This window comes from Callorhinchus milii, unplaced genomic scaffold, assembly GCF_018977255.1.
Source record: "Callorhinchus milii isolate IMCB2004 unplaced genomic scaffold, IMCB_Cmil_1.0 Scaffold15, whole genome shotgun sequence".
NCBI lineage: Eukaryota > Metazoa > Chordata > Chondrichthyes > Chimaeriformes > Callorhinchidae > Callorhinchus > Callorhinchus milii.
The window spans coordinates 12,925,922-12,951,050 of record NW_024704756.1 but is presented as its reverse complement, the minus strand read 5'-3'; the positions used below and the strand labels follow the sequence as shown (position 1 = coordinate 12,951,050).

At 39.1% G+C, this 25,129-nt stretch overlaps 1 protein-coding gene across 1 annotated transcript in view; it reads right to left on the bottom strand.

Moving 5' to 3' along the window:
• Positions 1-2,141: 2,141 nt before the first annotated feature.
• The window catches only part of il1rapl2 (interleukin 1 receptor accessory protein-like 2), a 199,816-nt gene continuing 176,828 nt past the window's right edge, over positions 2,142-25,129 (bottom strand). Inside the window, exons 7-11 of the mRNA XM_042340732.1 lie at positions 23,094-23,219; positions 16,186-16,331; positions 12,985-13,128; positions 9,212-9,382; positions 2,142-2,839 (exon numbers count right to left, since the gene is read on the bottom strand). Of these exons, the coding sequence (XP_042196666.1) occupies positions 2,142-2,839; positions 9,212-9,382; positions 12,985-13,128; positions 16,186-16,331; positions 23,094-23,219 (1,285 nt within the window). The remainder of the gene's footprint in view (positions 2,840-9,211; positions 9,383-12,984; positions 13,129-16,185; positions 16,332-23,093; positions 23,220-25,129) is intronic.

The window sequence follows — 25,129 nt, the reverse complement described above, 5'->3', positions numbered from 1 at the left end:
CCAACAGTATAGATACCAAAATACAGTCCACCATGTAACCCTTGCTCATGCTGGCGACACACCTCGGTTACAGTGCCAAATGAACCAGCATAACTTGGCGACTTGCAATCCAGTGGAACCCGAAATGTGAACACCAGCTAAAGCTGGAATTTAAACTTGGGTTCTGACAGGCTGTGGTACAATGCACAATGCATAAATTCACTGCGTCTTTAACACTTCAAATTAGCAATCCGTGACAATTACATTTTCCACACTGTTACAATCTTTTCTGCCTTCTGTTTTCCAGAAGCATTCTTTCCTACCACAGTTTGGAGCCCTCGGGGGTAGAAATTCCACCAAGGTGTAGATTCACCATTATTTCTGCCGCATTTTGAAACGCACAGAATTCGTCGACTTGGTGAATTAATCCCGTTTATGTCATCTATTTTCCATAGTTCTTACAGAAAAAATAGCTTGCCAATGAAAACTGTATTTAGGAATAAGTATAGAGTAAATCTAGACCGTGGTCAAACTTTTATCCCAAGAGATGCTTATAGATACTTTTGTCCCATTGATATAAATTGTAAAACTAATTCAGAATTTGATCCTTTTTTTAGCTCATGTTATACATCACTCTATGGCTAATCTCATGAGCCAACGTAATATAAAATGACAAATGATGACTTTGTTTGCGCTTATGTTGAAAGGAATGGGGATTAAACATACATGCTGTTAGCAAAAGTTCATACCGCTGAGATTTAAAAGAAGCTAGATTTGAAGTCATGAGATGCACACCAACTACATCCGCAATCTCTTTCGATAACCTGAGCGTTTCTGAAGCAATGCATTTGTGAAGATGGCTGAGCCTCAACAGTCTGTGATCAGCATGCAAAACTCCGCCTGTAACATTTTGTCAAAGGCCTGAGACACATTTAAAATGACAGAAGGAACAGACTGACTAAAATGCAGCCATCTGGCACCACCTGAACTTGGTGAGTCTGGGAGATAAGACCCGACTTATTAGCATTGCTGAGCAGAATGAATGATACAGATCTGTCACTGGTTGGAACCCCTGTATTTTCGAATCACTTAATTATTCTACATGTGCTTTGAATTTTACAATTTACTCAGTATGTTTGCAAGGATCCTTTTAGAAGGACATTGCAGTTTTGCACGTAGCTCAAAAAAAGCTTGTGGCATTTTGTTACAGACCAGGAGATTTGTAAGGGTGAATAAACAGTTCACACTCATTGTTTCTCAATTATACTTTCAAGGGACATCTGTGTTAATATGGCAAACTACTCAAGATGGTAGAATATCAGCACTGTATTGCTCTTTGCTGGTAATAACAAAGGGAACTGTGTGAACCGTTGAGTGCTGAGTCAATAGCACAACAATGGGAGGTAAACTCCAGGGTAAAATGAAACAAACTGGCGATGGAACTCATTGGGCAGTTTTGCAGTTGTCTGAAAAAAGGCTGAGTACCAGACACAGCTGCATCCTGTATGCAATATTTCAATATTACTCTCCCCAATCGTCACCGTTTGCATAATATTTATTGAACGTTTAAGTTCCGATTCTAATGAACCTCTTAATTTTAAAAAAAAACATGGAATCAAAAATGCATGGCTCATAAAAGTTCTCACACATGCCAAAACATTACAGGAGTTCTGCCCTGTTAGAAACTACGTTATATGAAACATTCTATGAAATTTACATACTGTACTTAGCAAAGTATAAAAGGGAAGTGAAACCGTGAGTTCCTCACTTCTAATAACGCATGCCAATCATATCAAGTAGGCATCATCTCAAAGGTTTACTTGGCTCCTCGCCTCTCACATTCTGACCCGAAAGACGGGTTAACCCTTTCGGATCAAAATGCATCACTAATAATGAGTATTCCTTACTTTTTGTTTTGGCAAGTTTTAGGTAGTAAAAGGGTTATTGGCAAAATGGACCGAAAAAGTCTCTTTGTAAAAGTCTTGAGCTCAAATAGATGTTCCTGAAGTGCCTAAAATATGCCATTATTTTGGGAACATTGCAGTGGAGGGCAAAGCCGGTTGGAGCTTGCTCCAGATCAATATTGATTTTAGATTCCCTTTGGGAGTCTTTATGCAGCTTTGGGTGGCAGGAGAGAGGACGTTCGACATTTCTGTGTCGAGCTACCAGATATCGCTTGTTATACTGAATTCCCGTGAAGACAGTGGGCACCTTTCATTGTTCATATGAGTGTCCCGGAGAGAAGGATCTCTCCTGATAATGATCTGCGGTGCCTGTCCGTTGATGAGTGTCATTGGAATATTACAGTATGTGTGCTGATTACTTACAGAGGTGATGGGTACTGAAGCACTGGGAATGTCATACCCATATGCTCGACAGTAATGTCTCATTTGCATATGATCTGTTTTGTGAAAATTTGATGGTAACTCTGCCTGGGAAGATGCTAATGTAGCAGAGTTTGCTGTCATAGAAACAGTCTGCAACTCACCAAAAATACCCTGTTCACCAGAATCCAAGACCTGACCACGAGTAACAGGCTCCTTTTTCTTGATGGGCATTTCGTATTGTACCTGTTTCCAAAACTTGGAATTCAGTTTGTTACACTTAGGCCCGTACCATTTGATCACAGATAAAAGCTTTATAGTGTCCTTTAAGGCTTCAACTTCATGGTAGTTCATTATCCCTTGCAAACCAGTACATTCAATCAAAATAACTTTTATTTCTCCGGTAACAAGCATGTGATGGAGTCTGTTCTCCAGCTGAAAAATGCTCCATCCTCGCCTTATGACATAGTCTGGTGTCAGAACAATGATCAGTCTTCGGCTTTGATCAACACATCTCGCCAAATCTTCAATGTAAGCTGTAGTTTCAGAAAGACAATTAAACAGGTTATATGATAAGAATATAAAAACCTAAAGTGTACATCCTGTAGATTTGATCTTGACATTAAAATAGCTAACCCCCCAAAACATGAAATCAGCAAAACTCCTATTAGATAATATACATATATATACATATATACAAATATTACACAGATATATATATAGCAAGTCATTTCATAAGATATCCATAGCATAATATACAAAAGATTCAGTCTGTGCTAACTTTGGACTCAGAGGCTAGAGCGCTATCAACTGAGCCAGGACAAGAGGACAAATCCAAATCGCCTAAAAATCAGTCGCAAATTTTAATGAAAGCAGCTCAGATCTTTTTGTTTTTCTTTTAAATGCACTGTTTATGCACCTTCAACACAATGGTTCTGGTCATCCTTCCCCTACAACGCAATGTAAGCTTGGACTTTCTCTCCCCTTCCCCGTTCCCTCTCAGATGTTAGTTCTTCTGTTGCCATTTCTTATTTCTCTGTATTTCGCTGTACATCTTTCCCCCAAATTCCGACGTCAGTACCGGTCACAGCGGTGCCACTAACCCCAGATACAACAACGTGAATCTATTGAACCGATGCTGACAGCAGTCCCGGAGTAAAGGGACCTGGATAACTCGTTGCCAAGGAAACATGGCTTTGTCTGATTCCCTCTCTGTGTTTTGGAATTTCTCCATGGTGGAATCATAAACTCCAGACAAGTGACAAGAGGCGATAATTCAGCTTGAAATAGTGTTTCAAATTAGGCTGGGGAAGGGCGGAGCTGAATGAAAGAAAATAGAAATCACAGAAGCACAGCCAACAGTAGTAGTGAAGTTTTAACCCAGTGGAATTTTAAATTATGCCATGACACATGGGAGAAGGGAGTTTCTCCCGATGTGTGTCCTGGCTGACAAGCCTGCTGGTCAACAACAGCAGCAAATTACATTTGTATAGCGTCTTTCATGTCAGGAGGATACCCCAAGGTGCTGGACAGTCTGGGATTTGGAACTGAGCTGGGGGCTGGGATCAGGAGGGGTGGAGGGCAGGGAGGGAGGGTTAGGTGGTCAGGCTGTTTGTGGGATAGAATGGTTTCTGTATTTGCCTCCAAAAAGAGTCACTACACACAACAGTAATTACTGTGAAGCACTTGGAGATGTTTTGAGATTATAGGCACTATAAAAATGCATGTATTTCCTTGAATAATTCTGAGTATAATCAGCGCGATGGAACAGGTGTAATATTCTCAAATCTCGTTTGCACTCCACTCCCATAATTGGCTCGGACCCTTATATTGTATCTATTTTCTTTAGTTCTTCCTCAGCCCCCAGACTAAATGTTGCTACCTATTTATTTATTTTTCAATGCCCGATTGCCTGACTCATGCAGAAAACCATCATTGTGCTTATGAGTATCCGAACCAAAGTTCCACATATGTATGCCACCTACGCATGGAAATTTTCTTGCGCATTGAATGTGCACTCACTCCCTTACATAATCTCGGAAATCATTTAACAACAACAAATTGCATTTATATTGGAATTTTTCATGGAGGGATGACGTCCCAAGGCGCTCGGCCGTCAAGGGTTTGCACCCGAGCTGAGGGGTGGGGGCCAAGGGGTTTGGGGTGGGAGGATGACTGAAGGCATGGTCAAAGAGCAAGGTCTTGAGATGGGCCTGGAAGGAGGAAGGAAGGAATTCCGGGATTAAATTCCAGAGGATGGAAGCAGAATAGCTGAAGGCCTGACTGCCAATGGTAGGGCAGTCAGGGCAGAGAACGTGGAATGGGCCAGTGCCTACCAAGTGGAGGGAACGGGAAGGATGATAAGGTGTCGTGAGTCGGCGAGGTAAGGGGGAGCAAGACTGTGGGGAGCTTTGAAAGTGAGGATGAGGATCTTAACCTTGATCCTCTGGGGAATGAATGGTGAGCCAGTGAAAAGTGCCATCAATCTGTACACCTATTCATCAATCTGACAAGCCACGAACACTGACAGAGATCTCCGTTCACAAACTGCTCACTGCGCAATTGCTATCATTCATTCTCCCAATGTATCCCGCAGTCGCAAACAGGAATGAAGGGCTCATTATAAGAAACAACCATTCTTTACGTTAATGACATTGTAAATTTAGTAAATGTGCTCGAACGAAGCATTAATTATAAAAAAACTAGCAAAATAATTTTATGGGCTCTGTGGACAAAGTATGATGAATACTAGTTTCATGTTTCATAGTTGTTCCTTAATAATTGCTTATTGTCTTAACGCAAAACTGCAGTTAATTGCTCTCAATAATTAACAGCTGCTTGCAGAGAAGCACATTACAAGCTTATGAATAAGAAGTTTTAAGTGAATTAAGGCATTTAATTAAATTAATGTTACAACATATGTAAAAGTCTAGGGGAAACAAAATGCACGCTGAACAAATGAAAACAAGTTACCTCGGAGACAAAAGTAATAGACATGGGGATCTTTAGACAAAATAGCTCATTTCAAGCCAACTTCCGCTTTGATTTTGATTGATCACAAGTCTCAACACTTTCTATGAAATTATCTTTGAAGTCAGCTAGATGCAACATTAGACTAAATACTCTGGAAGAGTTTTTGAAATTTTCTTAATCAAATGGTCTATCCACTCTAAATTAAGTTATTTTATTATGGTAGATATAGCCGGCGCTTTAATAGAATCAGATTTTTTTCCCCCCGAGCTTTTAGCTTTGATTTCACTCAAGATTATTTTTCAAGAAAAGTTTTGTCTTTCAACGATTCTTTCTTACAAGTTGCCGAATAATCTGGGAGACAGAAATGTACTCCTCAATTAGATTATAAACCATCTCAAACTGCAGATGTGACAACTGATCTCAGGAATGTCAATATCAAATGATTATGTCATTCTTTGTGGTACACAGAAACATATTATTATGAATACCGTTTTTCTTATTTCAGTCTTGAACAAAAGTATTGACTCTCTTAAATATTACCAAGGCATTATTTCCTTACTCCAGACATCTTTGTTTACCTAGCAGTAAGTAGGAACCTGGTTGTTAGTTGATTGGCGGATCGCTTTTCCAGGGATAATAATTCCTTAAAAAAGGACAATTTTTGTGGGACACTGTATTTGTGGGGCACTGCTGTACGCAATTGGCTGCCGCATTTCTCCCATAAAATATAGTCATATACATTCACTTTACAGTATATTCTGTGAAGCACTTTGAGACGTCTTGAAGATGCGATAAAGCGCTAAATCAAATCAAATTAATAATATTATTGTATACTGATGTGTGGAGAGACTGCACTCGGAATCAAAGAACTGTGGGGATGTGGATGGAAAAAATGGCACTTATTTAAGCCTACAAGTCAAAATAAATGGAGGCATGAGCCTGATCATACACATTATATTTACTGTGTATTTAAATTTTGACTACAGTAAAATGCCAATGCACTAAATTTTCTGGTCTGAGAGAACAAATAACCCAAACCCCAAACTTCTGCTATCACTGCTGTGAATATCTCGTGAGAAGGTGAGGTACCAGAGATAATACAACCTCCAATTTATCTGCATTGGAAGAGGGGTAATAAACAACTTAGTCTTTGTTGTGTGCTTCCTTATTTGAGATCAGGAACTGGCTATGTAGAGCCAGTTATAGAGGATCATAAAAATGCATCCCATCATTCTGTGATGCAAAAATAAATGAAATCACTGGACTTCCAGAGCAGGTAGTATATTTACCTGATCTAATATCTACAGTCATGAGAAATGTAAAATCGTTGTGCCCCAAAAGGAATATTTACAAGAGAGCTACTGCTGGAGAAACAGAATTCATTAGCAAGTTTCAAAACTCCTTGGGGTAGCTGGAAATTAAAAGAAATTGGTTACTTGTACATCACACAAATTGATCACTAAGTGCATTAGCTAAAAATAAATCAAAGTACTGTTACAAAACTGATTGGGGAAATACAACAAATCTGGAAAAAAATGAAGGTATAAACCTCAAATACCCGCCAGCACAATTCAGGAAATGAAAGGGCACCCTCTAAATCAAACCACTACTTCAGTGAGTGAATAGTAAACTTATGGAACAGGCTCCTGAGGGAGACTATGGAAGAAGCAGTACATGCCATTTGTTTCAAGAACAAATTAGATAGATTTCTGCTAGAAAATAATATCTCGTGATGCAGTGTATAGTTTGGGACATGACATGTCAAGGCGATGTAGGTGGACCTTGGTCTTCTTTCGCCTAGCAAATTCTTATGTTCTTGTAATAACACCATTCCAGTTCCAGAATTGGGTTAGCAGGGTGCGTTCCTCCAAGGCGAGAATGCTATTTCATTTCCAAGTGCAGCTGGCATCCACATGTTTAACTCTCAGTCTGGTTTGGATATTATTAAGCATGGTAAGACTCATGTGTCAGACACCTGGTTGACCAACAAAGTAAATTGGAAATACAATGCCTTATTAGCTAGAAGTGATAGTATATAAGCTGAGAATGCCTGTTTTTCACTGATTAAATACATTAGAGACGACTGATCTGTTTAAGCTTCAAGTTAAAAAAAGATTATCTTGTGGTAGGTAGCTTCAGCAGAGATAAGAGCTGAAACAAGTGACAAGACATGTCGGTTACAGCATAAAGTCATATTGTTGCAATAAAGGTGGGGTTGACTCCAGCTGAAACGGAAATGATCTGAATTTCCCAGGTCGCGTTGCCTGCAATTCCTTGTCCAGGAATGAGGTAAATATCAATCATTCCAGTTCTGAAGGGTCGAACAAGTTTTCTTATTTCTTATTACTAATATTATTAATAATGTTATTATTATTACGAACATTGTGCAGTTTTGCTTGAGGTGTTGGGTGGCATTGACTGCAAACACACCGGGAGCCATAATTCCCTTTTCCAGGGCGAAAGCTTCAATTGAGTCAAAGTGTAGTTGGCCTTTGATGCAAAACAAAGGATTTTATACGCGAATGCAAAATACCTAGGATCAACACGAGTCCTTCATCCTCAGCCAGTCGCCTCTGGCTGTGACATTTGAATGGCAATGACTGATGTTGCGATGTTTGAGAATTTGTGCAATTTGACTTAAAAGATTGGGAGAGCAGAACTAGAGGAAACACGTTTAGAGATAAAAAGCCACAATCAGGACTGTATATTACATGCTCCACATTCAGCGAATTGGGTGCGTGGAACAGAATCCCAATGAAGGCAAATAGTATACTCTCCACTAAATGGTTCAAAACGAATCCGGATAACTACTATATTTACTTGCAGACATTATTGGAGAACAGAGGGATAGATGATGTCTCAAATGACTCAAATGACCAAACATGGAACCATCTGAGGATGGGATTGAGAATTTAATCAGAGCCAGTGTCGTTTGGTGGTTCTGTGTGGACAGATGGATATTCCAGAGTTTGCACTCAAATACATTTGGAATTAGGATAACTGAAACAATACATTCCCCCAGGAGATAAAGCACATTTGGTTAAGTCCATGATAAGGTGGGTTTCAGGTGGTTAAGCAGAGGTAAAGGTAAAGGTAAAAATTACACTTGCTCATAGCATGCTTTATTCTGCTCTCATAAGATGTACATTCTGCTTGTTAAGATATGGAACGGTGATAACCGTGATTGGTTGCTGAACCTCCTGAAGAACTTTAGCAGATATCACAGAGCTGCTCAGAGGAAACTGGAATGTTCAGAGGTGTTCAGAAACTGTTCACTGGATAGAACCAATTCCTTTGTTAAAATCCCTCACTGGAAAATCACAAAGCTCTTGAAGTTCCCCCTAGGTGCACAGCAACAGGAGACATTGCCTTTCATTTACCAGAAGCTCTATATCTGAGAAATCATAAAACTTCTTCTGATAAGTGTTCGTCCCTCCTGGGGAGTTTTAAACATGATTTATTTAAAATTAATTAACATTGCTGAATGTTCGGATTCATCAGACTCGGATCAAGAGACATGGGAAATAAGATCCTGCAAAGATGAATAAAGTCCTCCAATAATTGGGGGTGAGAATTTAACGAGTGACAACCTTGCTGCCCTTTCTCAAATTTTACATTGCAAATTAGTGATTTAGGAAGATAGGAACAGGAGTAGGCCATAGGGCCAAGGAGCCTGTCTCGAAGATCATTCGAAGATCATAGTCAATCCGCAACTCAATTCACTTGCTAGGAAACGTTCATGTCCTGCTAGTCACCTGGTTGGATTCTTTTCCTACAGTTCTCAAAAGAACTGAAGATCGTTGAACAAGATGGTCTTCTAGCCTTAGATTAGGTCAAATATCAGATTAGAGACATCGTGTAGGATGCATTAGACCAGCAGAATTCAACGCCCTGCTGCAATATGAATTTCAAGTCAGTGAATAATATTTACTTACTTCCACTTGGCATTAAATCCCTGTCAGGTATAAATAGTTTGTAGCCATAGTGCTTTTCCAAAACGTCTGGGAGTATTTCCAAGGCAAATCTCTCTTCTCCTCCATTTTCCTGGGTGAGTGGATCTGGGTCCACTTTGGTGTAGGACAGATATGCGTCATATTCTTTATTATCTGTTGAGAAAGAAATGCTTGTTCAAACTTGCAAATTACATTTCCTTCAATTGTTATTCTAAGCAATTCTCCTCCTAAATATTTTAGAACAGCAGGATTTCTGCTATACAAAGTGTTTTATGATTGATCTGCGTGGGGGAGAAATCTGGTTACATCTCTGTCATCAAGTTGTTGCATTGCACAGGAAGTCTCTGAATTTCCTGCTCCTCATTATGTGTGAGAGAATAGTGATGTGGCTTCAGCCATGTGACAGTCAAGTGAAAATAGCCTCATGAAAAATACACACCTTAGCTCTTTGCAGAAAGAAAGCTGTAAGCATTACAGAAATGAACTAACCAAGAAAGTTTGAATTAAAGGGGCCTAATATGCTGTATTCCTCAATGAGGAATCCCAGTAGAATTTCCATTGACCTTTGGGAACTCCTCTCCAGAGGCAGGTTGTATCAGAATTCCCTGAAGTTGCTAAATAACGTGCCAGGAGACCCTGTTTGCACAACTTGGATTCCTTATTAAGAAATTCCATTAAGACCTACAACAAATTAGACCCCATGAAGACTGACTTTAATTAAAATGATCTAATCATGGGAACGATCAAATAAAATCCACGCGAAAAGTTTATCTTATCCAAATTGGGCCAGTTAATTGCATGAGGTTAACTGCGTTCAAGCTCCATTAAGTATAGATTTCTTTTAGATATCTTGAAGTAGTGCATTCAGGATTTTACTCTTCCTCACAGAGCGAGTTAGTGGAAATGTGCTACAAGTAATCACATTGGGGCCAGTACTTCAGTCACATGGGGTCAGTTTGTCATTGATACAACACTATCTAACTGGGAGATTGAATCATTTAGAGCTGAACCTTGGAGACAACATCATACTTCACTTTGTCGTTGCAACGCAGATAAAAAGAATCTCGGAGGAGACGCGAACACTCTTCAACACGCTTAATGGAGATTAAAGCTGCTGTACCTCACAATTGTCACAAATTTATTTTTTTCACAATGAATAGGCAGGGACAAAGGGCTCATGTTGGTAGCATAGTTGCTTATCCCACTGATCGTCGAAGCACCATTTAAAATCCTTTGTGTCCTTGAGGCAAACGGTGACCAAAAGAAGATGTATAAGGTCAGTTTTTTTTTGTTTTTATCTGCCCATCAGGGAAAAAATATGTAGCACTTGTGAAGCACTGCAGGTATGGCACATGTCTGTGTGTGTGTGTGCATGTTTGTGTGAATTACATACGTAAATAATAATAATAATAATAATAATAATAATCCTTGCATTAGATATAGCGCTTTTCAAGTCGGGAGGACGTCCCAAAGCACTTCACAGAAGACACTGTAAAGTGAATTGACTGTATATTTGTGGGCGAACGCGGCAGCCAATTGAGCACAGCAATGTCCCACAAACAGTCGTAGATTGAAAATGACCAATTTATTATTGGTTTTGGTTTTGGAGGGATTATTATTAGGCTCTGTGTGGAGTAAGGAAACTTGCCCAAGGTTTCGCCCTCTGCCTGGAATTGAACTCAGGTCTCTCGCTTGCAAAGCGAGTGCTCTAACTGCTGAGCTACAGGACTCCACACTCCATAATATGTGTCTGGATGAACCTGCTCTACTTTCTAAAACTGATCTGGCCTATTTTTTTGTTTAGACTTCATTTACAAAATGTTTTTTTTTCCTCCTTAGACATTTAGATTGACTGAGGGCAATGCTCTTTGTGTGGGCAGAATGCTCAGTGATGTCTCTTAAAAAAGTCACATCTCGCCCAGCCCATGTTAACCTGCTCGCTGTTGCTGCCTTAAATGGGAGACTAGGGTGGTGGGGTTTAGGTGATAAGAATTGCACTCCAATAAACACTTTTGGAAGGGTATGAACTCTGCTATTAGAAACAGAATCAAAACCTGCTTTATCCTTAAATGAATCTCCAACAATATTTGCTGTAGCTTCAACCAGGAATATAACAAGAGTCTCGGGGCTGATTTTCATTACTTGTCCCGTGTGTACTTCAAGGCAGTGAAACCAATCTCTCCATGCTGTGCACAAATGAAGGAACCTGCAATTGCCTTATGCTTTATTATTAATGTCATTTTTATGACTTTTATTGCTCCCCACCACCAACCCATCATGTGGGTCGACTGGCAGTTAACCTGTATTTCCACGGCTGTGGAAATTTTACTTGCAAGATTCCAACTGAGTGACCCACCTACTCAATCTCAAGCTCTCTGTTGATGAGCTAAAGTAATGAACTTGACAAATGTGGATTACTGTGTGCACAATCCTGCTTCTTAGTACTACAGGATACAACAACAACAACAAATTACACTTGTATAGTGCCTTTCACGTCAGGAGGACATCCCAAACTACCACTAATTGGGAAAAATTCCAACGGGAATTTGCCCAATTCTGGACACCCTAAAATTTTACATAATTCGAGACCCAAGTGGAATTTCTCTCTAGAAATCTTTAAAAATGGTGTCTTATAATATCATGGAGGACAAAGAATGATTCTATGAATAAAGTAGTTATGTGATGAGTTGGGATTTAGTTAAATTATACTGTGTCTGTTTTTAAAGCAACAACTGCATGGCTGAAGTTGCCCTGAGTTGAAGAATTTTTGGCAGATGTGCTGTGAATATCTGAACTATCCCCGGGCCAGACTGCAAATGGTTCCCATTTCCCCAAATATCGGTGCAGACACATTTCCAGAGTGCGAAGAGTTCAGTCACATTTGGGGCGAGCTTGTTTTCAGGGCACCTGAAATAAGTAGGGCCACATTTCTAATACCTAGGTCAGCGGTACCTATCGTTCAAAAATAATGAATCAATAAATCAATAATTGAAGATGTCATTCGCAATGAGGTCTCAATAATGGATCATTTTATACATGTATTACTTTCATATTTAAAAAATTATGGACAAGAACATTCAAGACTTTTTTCAGACTGTGTTATGAAACAAATTGCAAAACTGTACTGTGCTGACTTATCGATGACAGGACTATATGTAGTACAATTGGCCTCAGTGCCCACTTGTGGATGTTGGGCAAGGATTTGGCTTAGTTTGACTGTGATATGCCCCCCAGTCAAATAGCTCATCAACATTCAATGGTAAGACTGAGTATTGGCTAGCTGGGCAAGGTAGCAGTGGAATTGTTTAAAAAAATCAAATGCCTTCAAAGAATGAGGGGAGGCGTGAAAAATGTAGAATAGAGTCAAAGGACAAACCATTTTTATCTTATTCAAGTAATTTTTCTGGTAGAGATATCATTTAGGAATCTAAAAATAAATGCTGCGCTATAGCTGATGTTGTGAAAAATAAGGCAGCAGCACAAGGATGTATATGTTCTAAATTAAAATAATTTACGCTATAAAGAAAGCTCGCAATAAGGACTTCTCTTCTAGTAACACGGCACTTCATATCGTTTAGATCTTTTGATGAAAAATGGTTAAATTAGAGCCCTGCGAGAATCTGGATTTACAGGGGAATAAAATCACAGCCGCAATGCACAAACCTTTGCTACTGAAAGCAAATATAGCCTTCAATAATAAGAAAAGAAAGTTTTCCATTTACACAGCAGAAGCATTTCATCAGAAAAACATGTACCGTCTTCAGCTTCGTCATTTCCAAAATGACTCCGGTAAAAGAGCATAATTTCAATGTTATAGCATTTGTATATCGTTACAAGAAAGGTGAGCAGGAGAATGATGGCTCCCAAGCCACCAGCGAGTTCCACTCTGTACATCAGATCTGGAATAAAGGACAACAATAGAAACTGTGAACTGCACCGAAGCACAAACATTCTTTCAGCAAGGAACACAAAAATAATTTAGCAATACAGCGACGTATTGAACGCAGACTCAACACCTACTTTAGAAATGATGCAAATCTTAATGGATATTACTGAGAATTTATATCCTTCCAATTGATGACAAAATTTAGATCTTATGTCTGTGTCACATACAGTAACACTTTCCTATTATGAAAAATAAGTTGGAGTTCATAAAGTTTGTGAAAACCTACCATTGCAACCTCAGTGTTCTGCATTCCACTATATAATATTCCTTCGCACCAAATGCCTCAAACCCTATGAGTACATACACAGACTCAACTAAAAGCCAAATATATTCTATTAGAAATAAAACATCAAGCCTGAAATGCTTTAGTGAGAAATATTTAAGGCAAATAACCTAATTTTACCTGCTACAAGCTTTCAATGGTCTTTCAAAAAACAATTAATCTGGAAACTCACAATGGGGATAATCTACATGTGGTTCCACAATAGGTCATTTATAATTTATAAAGTGGAGGTAGAAACTGAGTGTTAACTTTCCTATGTTTCACTGGTAAGGTCACCACAACTTTCCTAACTTTGCCAAATAGTAATCCTAAAATTATTTGTCCTTTTTATGTGAAGTGAATATAAACCACGACAAACTTAAGGTAACAGCTGTTGTTAATGATCTTGATGGAGCTAAACGAACGTTATGAAATGGAATTGGAACAGTGCTACTTGTCATTGTTCCCCTATGTGGACCCTTAGTTTAATGTGTCTCCTTTCAGGTAGCAAACACTAGATCTCCATGTCAACGTGACGATTCACTAAATGTCGCTGTTTGATCAGCTAACAGGAGTTAGAAGTGGAACAAAATGGGCTAATGCGTCTAACTGAGATAAGAGCATGTCAAGATGTTTGGTCATCAACCCAGGTGTAAACTGACAAACCTCATCACAAAGTCACAGTCCGTACTGGTTATTCGCTTACTGTTTCCCTGTGTGTGCGTTCCTGGGAATCTTGTTCTTAACGGGATTAGCCCACAATTCTTAAGAATGTGCACGAGGAATGGGACGTGAATGTGTTTCTTGTTCTCGGATTCCGTGACCCGTCAAAAGTTGACGACAGATGAACGAGGACAAATGTAATTCAGTGAAACTTGCTGAAGCAGTTGTGCTTCAATAACAATGAATAGAGACGTGAAAGTGCACTGCAGTTAATATGGGAAACTCCCTTCTCCAAGTTACGAAGTTCTCCCTTTGGTCCAGGATTTTTACCACTTGCAAGTAACTTTTAAAGATGAATCTCCTGCTCTGCCCTGGATGCCGCTGTACTAAAAAGATCTCGTTGAAAGAACTGGGAGAGAGGTAGAAATCTTGATTTTTGATGAATAAGCATTGCCATGATGATGACTAATGAAAGTGCGATTGCTGGCTCCCAAGGAACTAATCACTTAATTCTCCTTATCAACAAGGGCAACTCCAACCAACACAGTATTCTCCAGTTTAGGCATATTTACAGACAATTATATAGTTCTCGGTTGTATATTTCATAAACCTTTGTGTATTTTTTGCTACCATTGGTGATAAGACACAATGGACACAAGTAATGCCAACCAAGATCAGAGACAAAACAAAGCCTCCACCATTGTGTATATGTGGAATAGACTCCTTTCCTGCATAATCATTTGATGCTGCGATGAATATCTACTCATTTGTGATGACAGCAGTGATGGAGATAATCCATGAATCCATGCTTGCAATTTGATTGTGCCGTTTTACACAATTATAGCAAGATATGCAATGAATGAACATGTTAGGTGCAGAAAGAAATAGCTTGCATTGTTGAGAATACAGAGTTCAGCTTCCATACGGACTACTATGCTAGTGACAATATCACCTTTTGGCTTTTTATGTCGTACCATGATTCTTAGGCAGCAGCATGTTAAAATTGAGCCCGAAATTTAATTTGAAGCCTCACTCTTTTAGAACGCATGGTGAAAAGAAAAATATACGAGACTGTTTGTGTCGGCTGGTGCTGGATTTTTTCTGACAAATCCATCTGCTAATGATCCATACCGTTCATAAATCTTCAGTCCATTAGAGTTACAAATATCCAGTTTGTCATGTTTATGTTCTCAGTGGTTACCTTCATGCATTACAGTACGATTAGAGAGGCCAAACTATTGAAAAATAAATGATGGATTTGGCCTTTTTTTAATACTCTGGAGAAATATACCCTCAAACCTCTTTGCGAAATCCAACCATTTCTGTGTGAAGATAATAAAAAAAACTCCGCTTTGATCACAATCACTTTATTTTAATAGCATCAGAGTCATTTTCCAGTTCAGGCTTTGTGGCTCAATGTATTGTGTAAAACAACCGATTTGTAAAGTGCAATTGGCTGATTTTGTTTAACCCAGCTTGTATTAAGGACTTAAAAAATGTATTCAGTGTTTAAAGCTACTGCTAGCATGGCTGTCTTTTGTGATAATTTGTCAAATACTCTTCGGAACAGTTGAAATACTAAAACTGAAAGATACTGTAAATCTGAGCTATCATTGGAAATAGTGCTCTTAAAAAAAACGTTCAGCTTGGCAAAATTCATCAAAAAACTCAACTGTCACAATGTATTATGTCACAGCACTCCCTCCATTTCAAAATGTGCTGTGTAGACGTGAGAATGTTTGTGAAGCATTCGATCAATTTCTTCCTTAATGGAATCCTATGCAAAACACTGCTTCTTACTTAAAAGAAAGGTATCAACTTTTGAAGATAATTAAAATGGCCTTTTTTTNACCTGAGGCAATCTAAGGATCCAAAGCACAACATAAGGCAGCAGAGGGCACTGTACACTCATACAAATGTATGGCTTGGTACAGCTTAGAAGGTCTTTGCATTTTTGCTTAGAAATAAGTCATTTATGGCTCTGCATTGACATATGTTAAAGATCTTCTCCATATTCTTTTAGCTGGTTATATTGTTCGAAGAACTGTTTTTAAAATAACAATACGTTAAATCAAAATATTTTACCTTTCTTTTGCAGAAGAAGGCTGCCTTGTGATTGTCCAATTCGATTTTCCACAATACAGGTATAATTCCCCAAATCAGCTTCTTTGACAGAATCAAATAACAATGATAATTCCACTTCTTTCTCCTCGAGGTGTTCTTTCAGAACTCTGGAGAACGAGAAACACATCCTGCTGCTGAAATATTGCTGGGGAAAAGCAACCTCTAGATGCATTTCTGCTTCAATAGCTCCCTTGTTGCATGTTAACAAACTGCTGCTATTTTAGGTGGAGGGACACAGCAGTAATCTACCTGAGGAGAAAGGACTCGGACTCGTGAACTGGTGAAACAGAGATTAGTTGTGTCGCAGCTGCTCATGGAACTGCGACAAGGAACATTACTAGTGTTTGAGAATGATGGATTTGGCAGGTGTATTTATTATTCACTGCAAAAAACCCATGGTACCAGCTTTTATACTGCAATGTCTTTTTTCCTCTCAATATACAATCACCTTACTTTACCCTCCAATCCATTCTGGAAACTATTCCCTTGGCAGGTTCCTTGCAGTCTTTTGGCTAACAATCCTGCAGATTCATTGGTCATTCATATCATGGCTTCTTTTGAGATATTCCTGGTGCAAGTTGCCTTCACAAACATTTACTATCCTTGAAAGCAATTGTGAGATGCGGAGAATTTGATAAAGTGCTTTAAAAATACAAGTTTGATCTTTCTCCAGGAAATTTCTGCTGCAGAACGTGACATAGGTTAAAAAGTGAACTGCTGCTAATATTTTCTATCTTTTACCACAACATAGCTCTGCTTGAAAAGGAAAAATATAAGTAAAATTGAACTCTAATATTTAACAGCTGCTATTACATAGAGACACAGGGTCTGGTATGCACCACTGACTGCTTGATGTAAACATGAACATGATCCCGTTTAGGATTGAATAACTACATTACTATTGCTACAGAACCTGTGAGCTTTCATTACAATGTGCAATTCTTCACACAGTACATATGAAGGGGTAAGGGTCATATCATCTTTATAACAATCTTTCGCCTATAATATAGACTGTGGGGCAGCCTATTCCTGTATTACAGCAACAATTTACATTTATATAGCGCCTGTCACATCGGGAGCCCGTCTCAAAGCATTTGACATTGCAGACTAGGAGCTAAGCTTTGGGGGTAGGAGGTGAAGAGAGTTTGAGAGGAGTGGGTTGGGCGGGAGGCGGGGGGAGGGGGGTGTGCATGGAAAAGGTGGCTGAAATTGCGGCCGTAAAGGTAGATTTTATGGTGGGCTTTAAAGGTGGGGAGGCAATGGGGTAAGGCATGAATGTTCTAGAATGTCACCAGCATCAGACGGTTTGGTTTTGATTATATTATATGTTCATGAAAATGCAGAAAGGGCCGAGCTTTTGAGCTCAACAAATGAAGCTGGCAGTACCCAATGAAATGTCAGGCAATGTGGAACGCTTGTGTTGACCTTTTGATCAGTTACTGTTCTAATAAATAATAATAATCCTTGCATTTGATATAGCGCTTTTCACGTTGGGAGGACGTCCCAAAGCGCTTCACAGAATATACTGTAAAGTGAATTGACTGTATATTTGTGGGCGAACGCTGCAGCCAATTGCGCACAGCAATGTCCCACAAACAGTCGTGGATTAAAAATGACCAATTTATTATTGTTTTTGTTTTTTGGAGGGATTATTATTAGGCGTGTGAAGTAAGGAAACTTGCCCAAGGTTTCGACAGCGTCATGAACATGGAGCACTGCTTCAAGACTGAACTTACAACTCCCATTGCACACAGAGCATCAGGGTGTTGGATAGGCATTGCATTTAGAAAGTACTCACACATCTGTCAAAGGTCAGTAATGGGACTGCAGTGCTGTACTTGTACTGACGATTCTCATTGGAAATACTGTGTGTTATCACCACCAAAGTAATATGGCCGGGCATGTGCTCAAGTAACTTTAGATCTATCCACAATAAGTACCAAGAGGTTTATGTCTGGTTGAGCTGTGCATCAATCTCCATTGACGGTGACCTTGAAATAAACTCGCTCCATTTCATCTGCAGCTTGGTGTGCTTGAAATGAATCCTCAGCCACTATCAGTGGAAATTAGCTGGTGACCCACTAAATTACATATGCATGTCCAATAACTTCAAACCCCAGCGGGAATACTGATAATTTTTAACATGCTTCGCAACAGTTAATTAAAACAGGCATTGTTACAGCTCTGTGCTTCAAATAGCCCCTGTAATGAAGACACTGTATCAGGCATCCAAATATTCACACTGCCGTCTCTTGCCTGCAGAAACCAGAGGCCAATTGAGGGAGGCTGAATGCTGCCTGATTTGTCGAGCTTCTGATTCTGCAGGAGAATTGAAGTGCAATCTGCTAGTCAGGTTCAATTCCGTCACTGCGAGCTTACAAGGTGCAATCAGCAGTTGACTTTTGGACAGATTTCCCTAATGAACAACTGCTTGTTGAGCCTTGACAAGTCGCGGACTTGTGACGGAAGGTCAAACTTGACCTCGAGCAGCATTTGTGCTTTGCTGAAGAAGCCGTATAACTGTAGACAGTTTGACAGAATTAAGGAAACAAATTGTGCAATGTGAGAGGCAACATGCAAAAGCGGTGCCATTTGTAATTTTAGAGAGTTGGCTATCGCAGCCATTTGTCTGCTGATAAAATAAGGCTGTGAATGTGGTACTTGTTACCCGGATAATAATCCTTGCATTTGATATTGCGCCTTATCATGTCTTTGAGATGTCTCAAAGCGCTTCACAGAATATGCTGTAAAGTGAATCGACTAAATTTTGTGGGTGAAACGCGAAGGCCAATTGCACACAGCAGTGTCCCACAAATAGTCGTGGATTGAAGTGACCAATTTAATCTTATTATTATTATTAATAATTGTCTGTGAATGTGAATAAGGATTGCCTGTGAATATCAGGATCTGTGGTCACACTGACTCGTGAAAACTCTGCTCCAGTGTGATCTACTTCCAGAGCCACATCTAAATAGAGTTCCAGCGGGCAGGGTCACGCACATCTGGATACACTCAGGAATCACTATTATTTATGACTTAAACAACCAAAAGATTCATTTAGCATGACTTAGAGGAGCAATGGAAAGCCTGATCAGACTTTGAGATGAAATTTTAAAAAAAGCCAAGCAATTATCAGGAGGAGATTTTTTTCAAAAACAGGAAATATCATTGTAAAAATGCAATGCCTGAATGATACTGAACACTAACTACAGTGATAAAAACAAAATGGTTGGTATTTCACAAGAGGGTGCCTTTCAGAAACACAAAGGTTTGAAACAAACGCACAGAGTAACAAAATGCTACCGCGGTCAGAGGGTTTGAAAAAAATATGCATAATTATTTATTCAAATTACAACCCGATAAGGTCATAAAAGGGATTGCAGTTTGTAATTACCTAACTATTCACCCTCCATACAATTGTAGGTGTCACTTGAGTCAAATAAAAAAAAGGATCAAAGAAAGTCTGTTGTCTTGTAAGAGCGTGGGTGTCTTGGGTAACGGATGTAGGGTTATGTTTGCACAGTTTGGATCCAGCTAACGTTTTACTGAGCATTGATTTCTGCATGCAGCATGTATTAAGCATATCTGAGGTTCAACACATGCCACAGGATTGAAGGCAGCCAGTGCGTGCATCATGGTGATTTCGCCCACAAATATACAGTCATTTCACTTTACAGTATATTCTGTGAAGCGCTTTGAGACGTCTCGAAGATATGATAAGGCGCTATATCAAATGCAAGGATTATTATTATTGATAACTCGTGTCAGAGGTCACTTTTCCAGACGCTTGTCAGAGTCGGATATTTATGTGGAGATTGTGTGTGTGTGTGTGTGTTGGGGGGGGCTGGGTTGTGCGTTGGGCGTCTAAAATGCGATATTTACAAAATCAAAATTATTGCGCTGTTTATGATTTCACGGGTAGCAAATTGCAAGATTCACGGATTGCAAAGCCTGAAGCAAAAACGGACAGGCTTTCTCGAAGGGTTCATCTCTCTCTATAACGTTCCCGCTTTGGGATTGCCATTTGCAAATCTCCCAATCCGATATGCAGAAATTGCAATGAATGTAACATTTTTTGGGTCTGTGGAGTTCTATCTGCACAGCAGATAGTAGGCCAACAGCCCATTTTTCCCAATAGTCCCCAATGCTTTTTTAAAGGGCACACTCCACTCATGATGACATTCATAATGATCACTGCCAGCTAAGGCTGAGGTGACTCACTGCTCCTATCTTTGATGTCTGCCCTTCCAAGATGAGCAGCAATCTGAGTGGCAGCAGTGGCAACCCGAGGATGTCATTAAATCAGAAAGCAAAAATGCTGCATAAACAGATTGATGACAGCTCATGTTCTGATGAAGGGTCGCACTCGAAACTTTAACCTAGCTTCTTTTTTTTCAGCGGCTAATTTACTCGCTGTCCCTTTCCGGCATTGTTTGCTTTTATTACAGCTCCTGCAAAGTGAAATTTGTGCTGTGTGTTCCAAAGGTTGCAATCGAAATGCAAACCTATTCACATGTTAACCAGAGGTTATGTACAGTCATTAGCCATATATACATGGTGCACATTGCAAAACATGACTGACATCTTCCCCAGCAAGAAAGTAAGATTTGGAAACCCACAAATGAAAAACATCAGACTTTCCTATGAGTGAGCTATGAGTGGCATTTATTCCCTTCACTCAGCAAGACATGGTTTTTCAATAAACATTAAATTTTAATGGATATTATTCTGATCCGAAAATGGTGCATTGCAGTCAAATAACTGTTTGTGTGTTGTACATCCAATCGGTTCTGAAATGAACACAATAATGTATAATCCTTACAAATATGCTTGATGCCTGGTTTAAGGTCTCTTAGCATTAATAAATCAATATAATTGTACACCAACAGAACACAACAGAGTATATAACAGGGATATGCCTTATACCTAGTAAACATACATACATACATACATGCTCATGGTACATATTTATTATGTTACCATTTCATCATATTTATTGATGATCAAGTAGATCAGAGATATGGGAAAACATGTTGAAGAGAGTCTAACCCTAACCTAATCATACAGTTACATTCTCAACCTGATTCAGTTGCTGAACATTCTGGATTATTTGTTTCTCCCCAAATCATGTGCAATTTTTTTTTACACTTTCAAATTTACTCGTCTGATTAGATATGTTAATATCTCTGTCATTATATTTGCGGGTTTCTTAATGAAATGCATATATGCATCAAGGCATGAACATCTTTTGTGGTTGTTAAGGCGCAGAATATCGGTCCTTGGAAATTGAATATTTTCTCACTTTTAGCACTTAGACTCAGCATCAAGAACTTCCACATTATAACACTTGTTAGAAATGGAGAAAAGCTCCCTCCACTCTGCTCCAATAATAGACCCAACAGCATTCCGAGAGAGAGAGAGAGAAAAAAAAACGTGAACAACACTATTGTGAATATTTCTATTCACATCTGTTCCCTTGTTACCTCACTGACTGACTGCAGAGTCAATGCTAAATTGGGTCCAATTTCATGCCATTTATTTAAAAGCTGAACATTAAGCAACTACATAAAGTCTTTTCTCGTGGGAGTTTTCCAACAGAACAAGAGCGACCTCGTCATGGGAACATTGCCATCTCCGAGTCACACACCATTTTGACTTAGAACCATCTAACCTTTCCACACAGTAGAAGGCTGCTCGGCCCATTGTGTCTGTGCTGGCTCTTTGATAGAGCAACTATTCAGTCCAATTTTCCTGATTTTCTCTAATCCCCTTCAACTTACTGCTCCTTCCTTTTAGATATCTATCCAGTTCCCTCTTGAAACCTGACATGGATTCTGCGTACACAAAAAAAATCTCCTAATCTCCCGCATTTGCTCCTTTGGTCACGATCTTACACTGAAGTCACCGCTTTTCACAACCAGTGGAAATCATTTTTCATGTATTTTAATTTCTCATGTATAATAATAAAATAACATGCATTGCCATTCCTGGAAATCCCAAACTAACACCATTGTAGAAGCATCATTAGCACAGGGGTTGCAGCAGTTTAAAGAGAAAGCCCCTCACCACATTTTCATCCCAACAATCTAGGTTGATTTTGAACCCAGGAACACTCTTCTAAGCCAGTGCAGTTAACAATCCCCCTATTTATAGTGCAAAACAGAACTGCACTGCTTGGTTTAACTTGGGCATTGGCAAATTTTGAGTTTATCATAATACCTTTCACATGGGGCTTTTTGTAGCCATCAACAAGGCTATAGTTTGTTCTCTTTGCTGCATTTAAGTTCTGACCCGAGAAGCAAGTTTTAACCCACTTTGCCATCAAACAAATTTAATTCTACATTTGCTCATCATTTCCAAAACAGAGGTTAAACAAAGTAACTGAAGCAATTTTAATCAAGTCAGAAAACAAACCTATTTAAACAAAAAGGTATTTGTGTTTTTATCTTTGGTCGGCAAGCAAACAGGTTCAACCTAACCCCAAAAACACATAACACCACTGCAAACCAGATATTAGAGCATCTCAGAAAGGAACATTTAACAATGATTGGAGAGTTTGTGACACAAGATTTATATTCATGAAATATTCCATTTAGTGGCAGAGCTATTGTGCTAAAATCCACTGTACAATTTAAACAAATGGCCATATTTCAAAACCTAACTGAAAAACACTGCAGGCTATGGATTGCTATTTCAATTTAATTGTCTTAGGTCAATTTACAAGACATGTTTATGAGGTAAAATTACTACTACGGAAAGTTCGATTTTGTTGTCAAGTTACATTCCCCGAAGCTTAAACGGAGGTTTTATAGCATGCCACAGATTGTATGAATTTAAAAGTTTTGGGGAAATGATATAACTTTGTTTACCTGATATCGCTCTCTTTGATTGGACCATCCTCCAGTTCTTCTATATACTTTTCACCTTTCATCCAGTAAATTATAGGGTTCACTCCACTGTAGCCGAAGAAGGCTCTGCAACTCAGACTGGCCGGGCTGTCTATCAACACAAAAGCAATTTAGAGATGAAAGCATATTTCGCAACCCGTTTGTTCAATACATAGCCTTCAGTGCATCTAATTTACGTCAGGTAATACTGAGAATTAACTCTCAAAAGTAAATTGGATTTATCACTTCAAATGTTATACTGTTCTAATCTCTGCACTCTTCATTAAAAACCATTAAGTCTGTAAGTCGCTGCATTGTAAATCAGTCAATCTCAGGAAATGCAACATTTTTTGGGGTAAAATACTCGGTCAAATGTTGATGTCCGCTTTTGGAAGGAGGCACACAAGGGAGCTGCAGGAGCTGAATGGTTCTGATGCCTACTTCAAGCCTGGCATTTGAGCTGCTAAGTTAATGCAGACGACACATTTTAACATTTTTACCAGGAGTCAGAAGCTTGTGCCATGTAGGTGCTGTTATGCCAATATGCTGTTTTGCTCCAAATTGCAGATTAGGCTTTTTGGCCCATGGATTTACTTTGTTCAAATGAATACAGTTGCCCTTATTTAGGTAAATGTCGCCCATAAGATATACAGTCAATTCAACAACAACAACAGAATTACATTTGTATAGCGCCTTTTACGTCGGTCATTGCAAGGCACTGGACAATCAGAGTATCAGACCAGGATCTTGAACTGTATCCTCTGTGTAATGAGAAGCCAGTGGACTTGGGCGAGGATGGGGATGATCGGGTCACAGAGTCTGGTGTGGGAGAGGACATGGGCTGCAGAGTTTTGGATGATCTGCAGCCTATGGAGGGAGGAGTTGGGGAGGCCAACAAGCAAGGAGTTTGCATCGTCAAGCCTTGATGTAATGAAAGCATGTATACTTACTTCACAGGATATACTGTAAATTCACTTTACAGTATATACCGTGAAGCGCTTTGAGACGTCTCAAAGTAATAAGACGTAATATTATTATTATTATTATTATTAAATAACCTATGAAAATGAATCACCTGTAACCCTTTTCATTTGCAGTTACTGCAGTTACATAATTAAGAGCACCAGCATGCACTTGATAATTGTTAACCAGTGGGGTATTAGCCCAATCAGCAGGTTAGATCCTATTATCTACCTATTCATGATCAAAAGACAATCCAACAAGCTACACATTAACTTGTTATTTCCAGAATGGGAATATTTGACCCAGATCAACGGAAAAAATGAACTCCACGTTACACAATTTCGCTTCAGCAATATCAAATCAAATAACTGCCAGAAAAATCAAAAAGGGTGTTTTATGTACATGGAAGCATTTCTTACAACACTCGTTTGGGATCACATCAGCACCATAAAAATATATTAAAGCCACAGCATACTATAGGGAGGAGCAGTCAGAAGGAGTATTGATGCTGGTGAGGTAAATTGTATGAAAACATAAAACAAATGTTCTAAGCTTCTACCTCGACTTAGATTTTGAGAGCAAAGTATTTGTATCCTCTAATATCAATAATTTTTTTCTTTTCTATTTGATCTGGAAAGTATCACATTTACCAGGGTCTAACAATATAAGTCTGAAGTGCCAGAAACTCACTCCCACAAGCTCGCTTTGCTTGCTAGATTAGACCACAGCAGTAGAGAAAAGGGATACTTTGACTGAACAGCAAAGTTTATTAGGTAGAACTCACAACTTAAATTTCTCATTTTTTTCTTCTGTAGTTATTCCACTCTCTCCCATCTCATCCATCTTCCAATGTCAGGCATTATTTTTCAGCTGACTGGGTTTCTATGAATGCCACTACATAGCCAGATGCATAAAAGCTTGTCAAATAGTGAGCATGCAGCATGGTACTTGTCCAGCTAAGGCCATACTAATAGGGATTTTGCCAATAAAGATTGAGCTCAAGCCTCAATAATAATCCTTGCATTTAGTGCGCGCCCTTTATATTGGGTGGATGT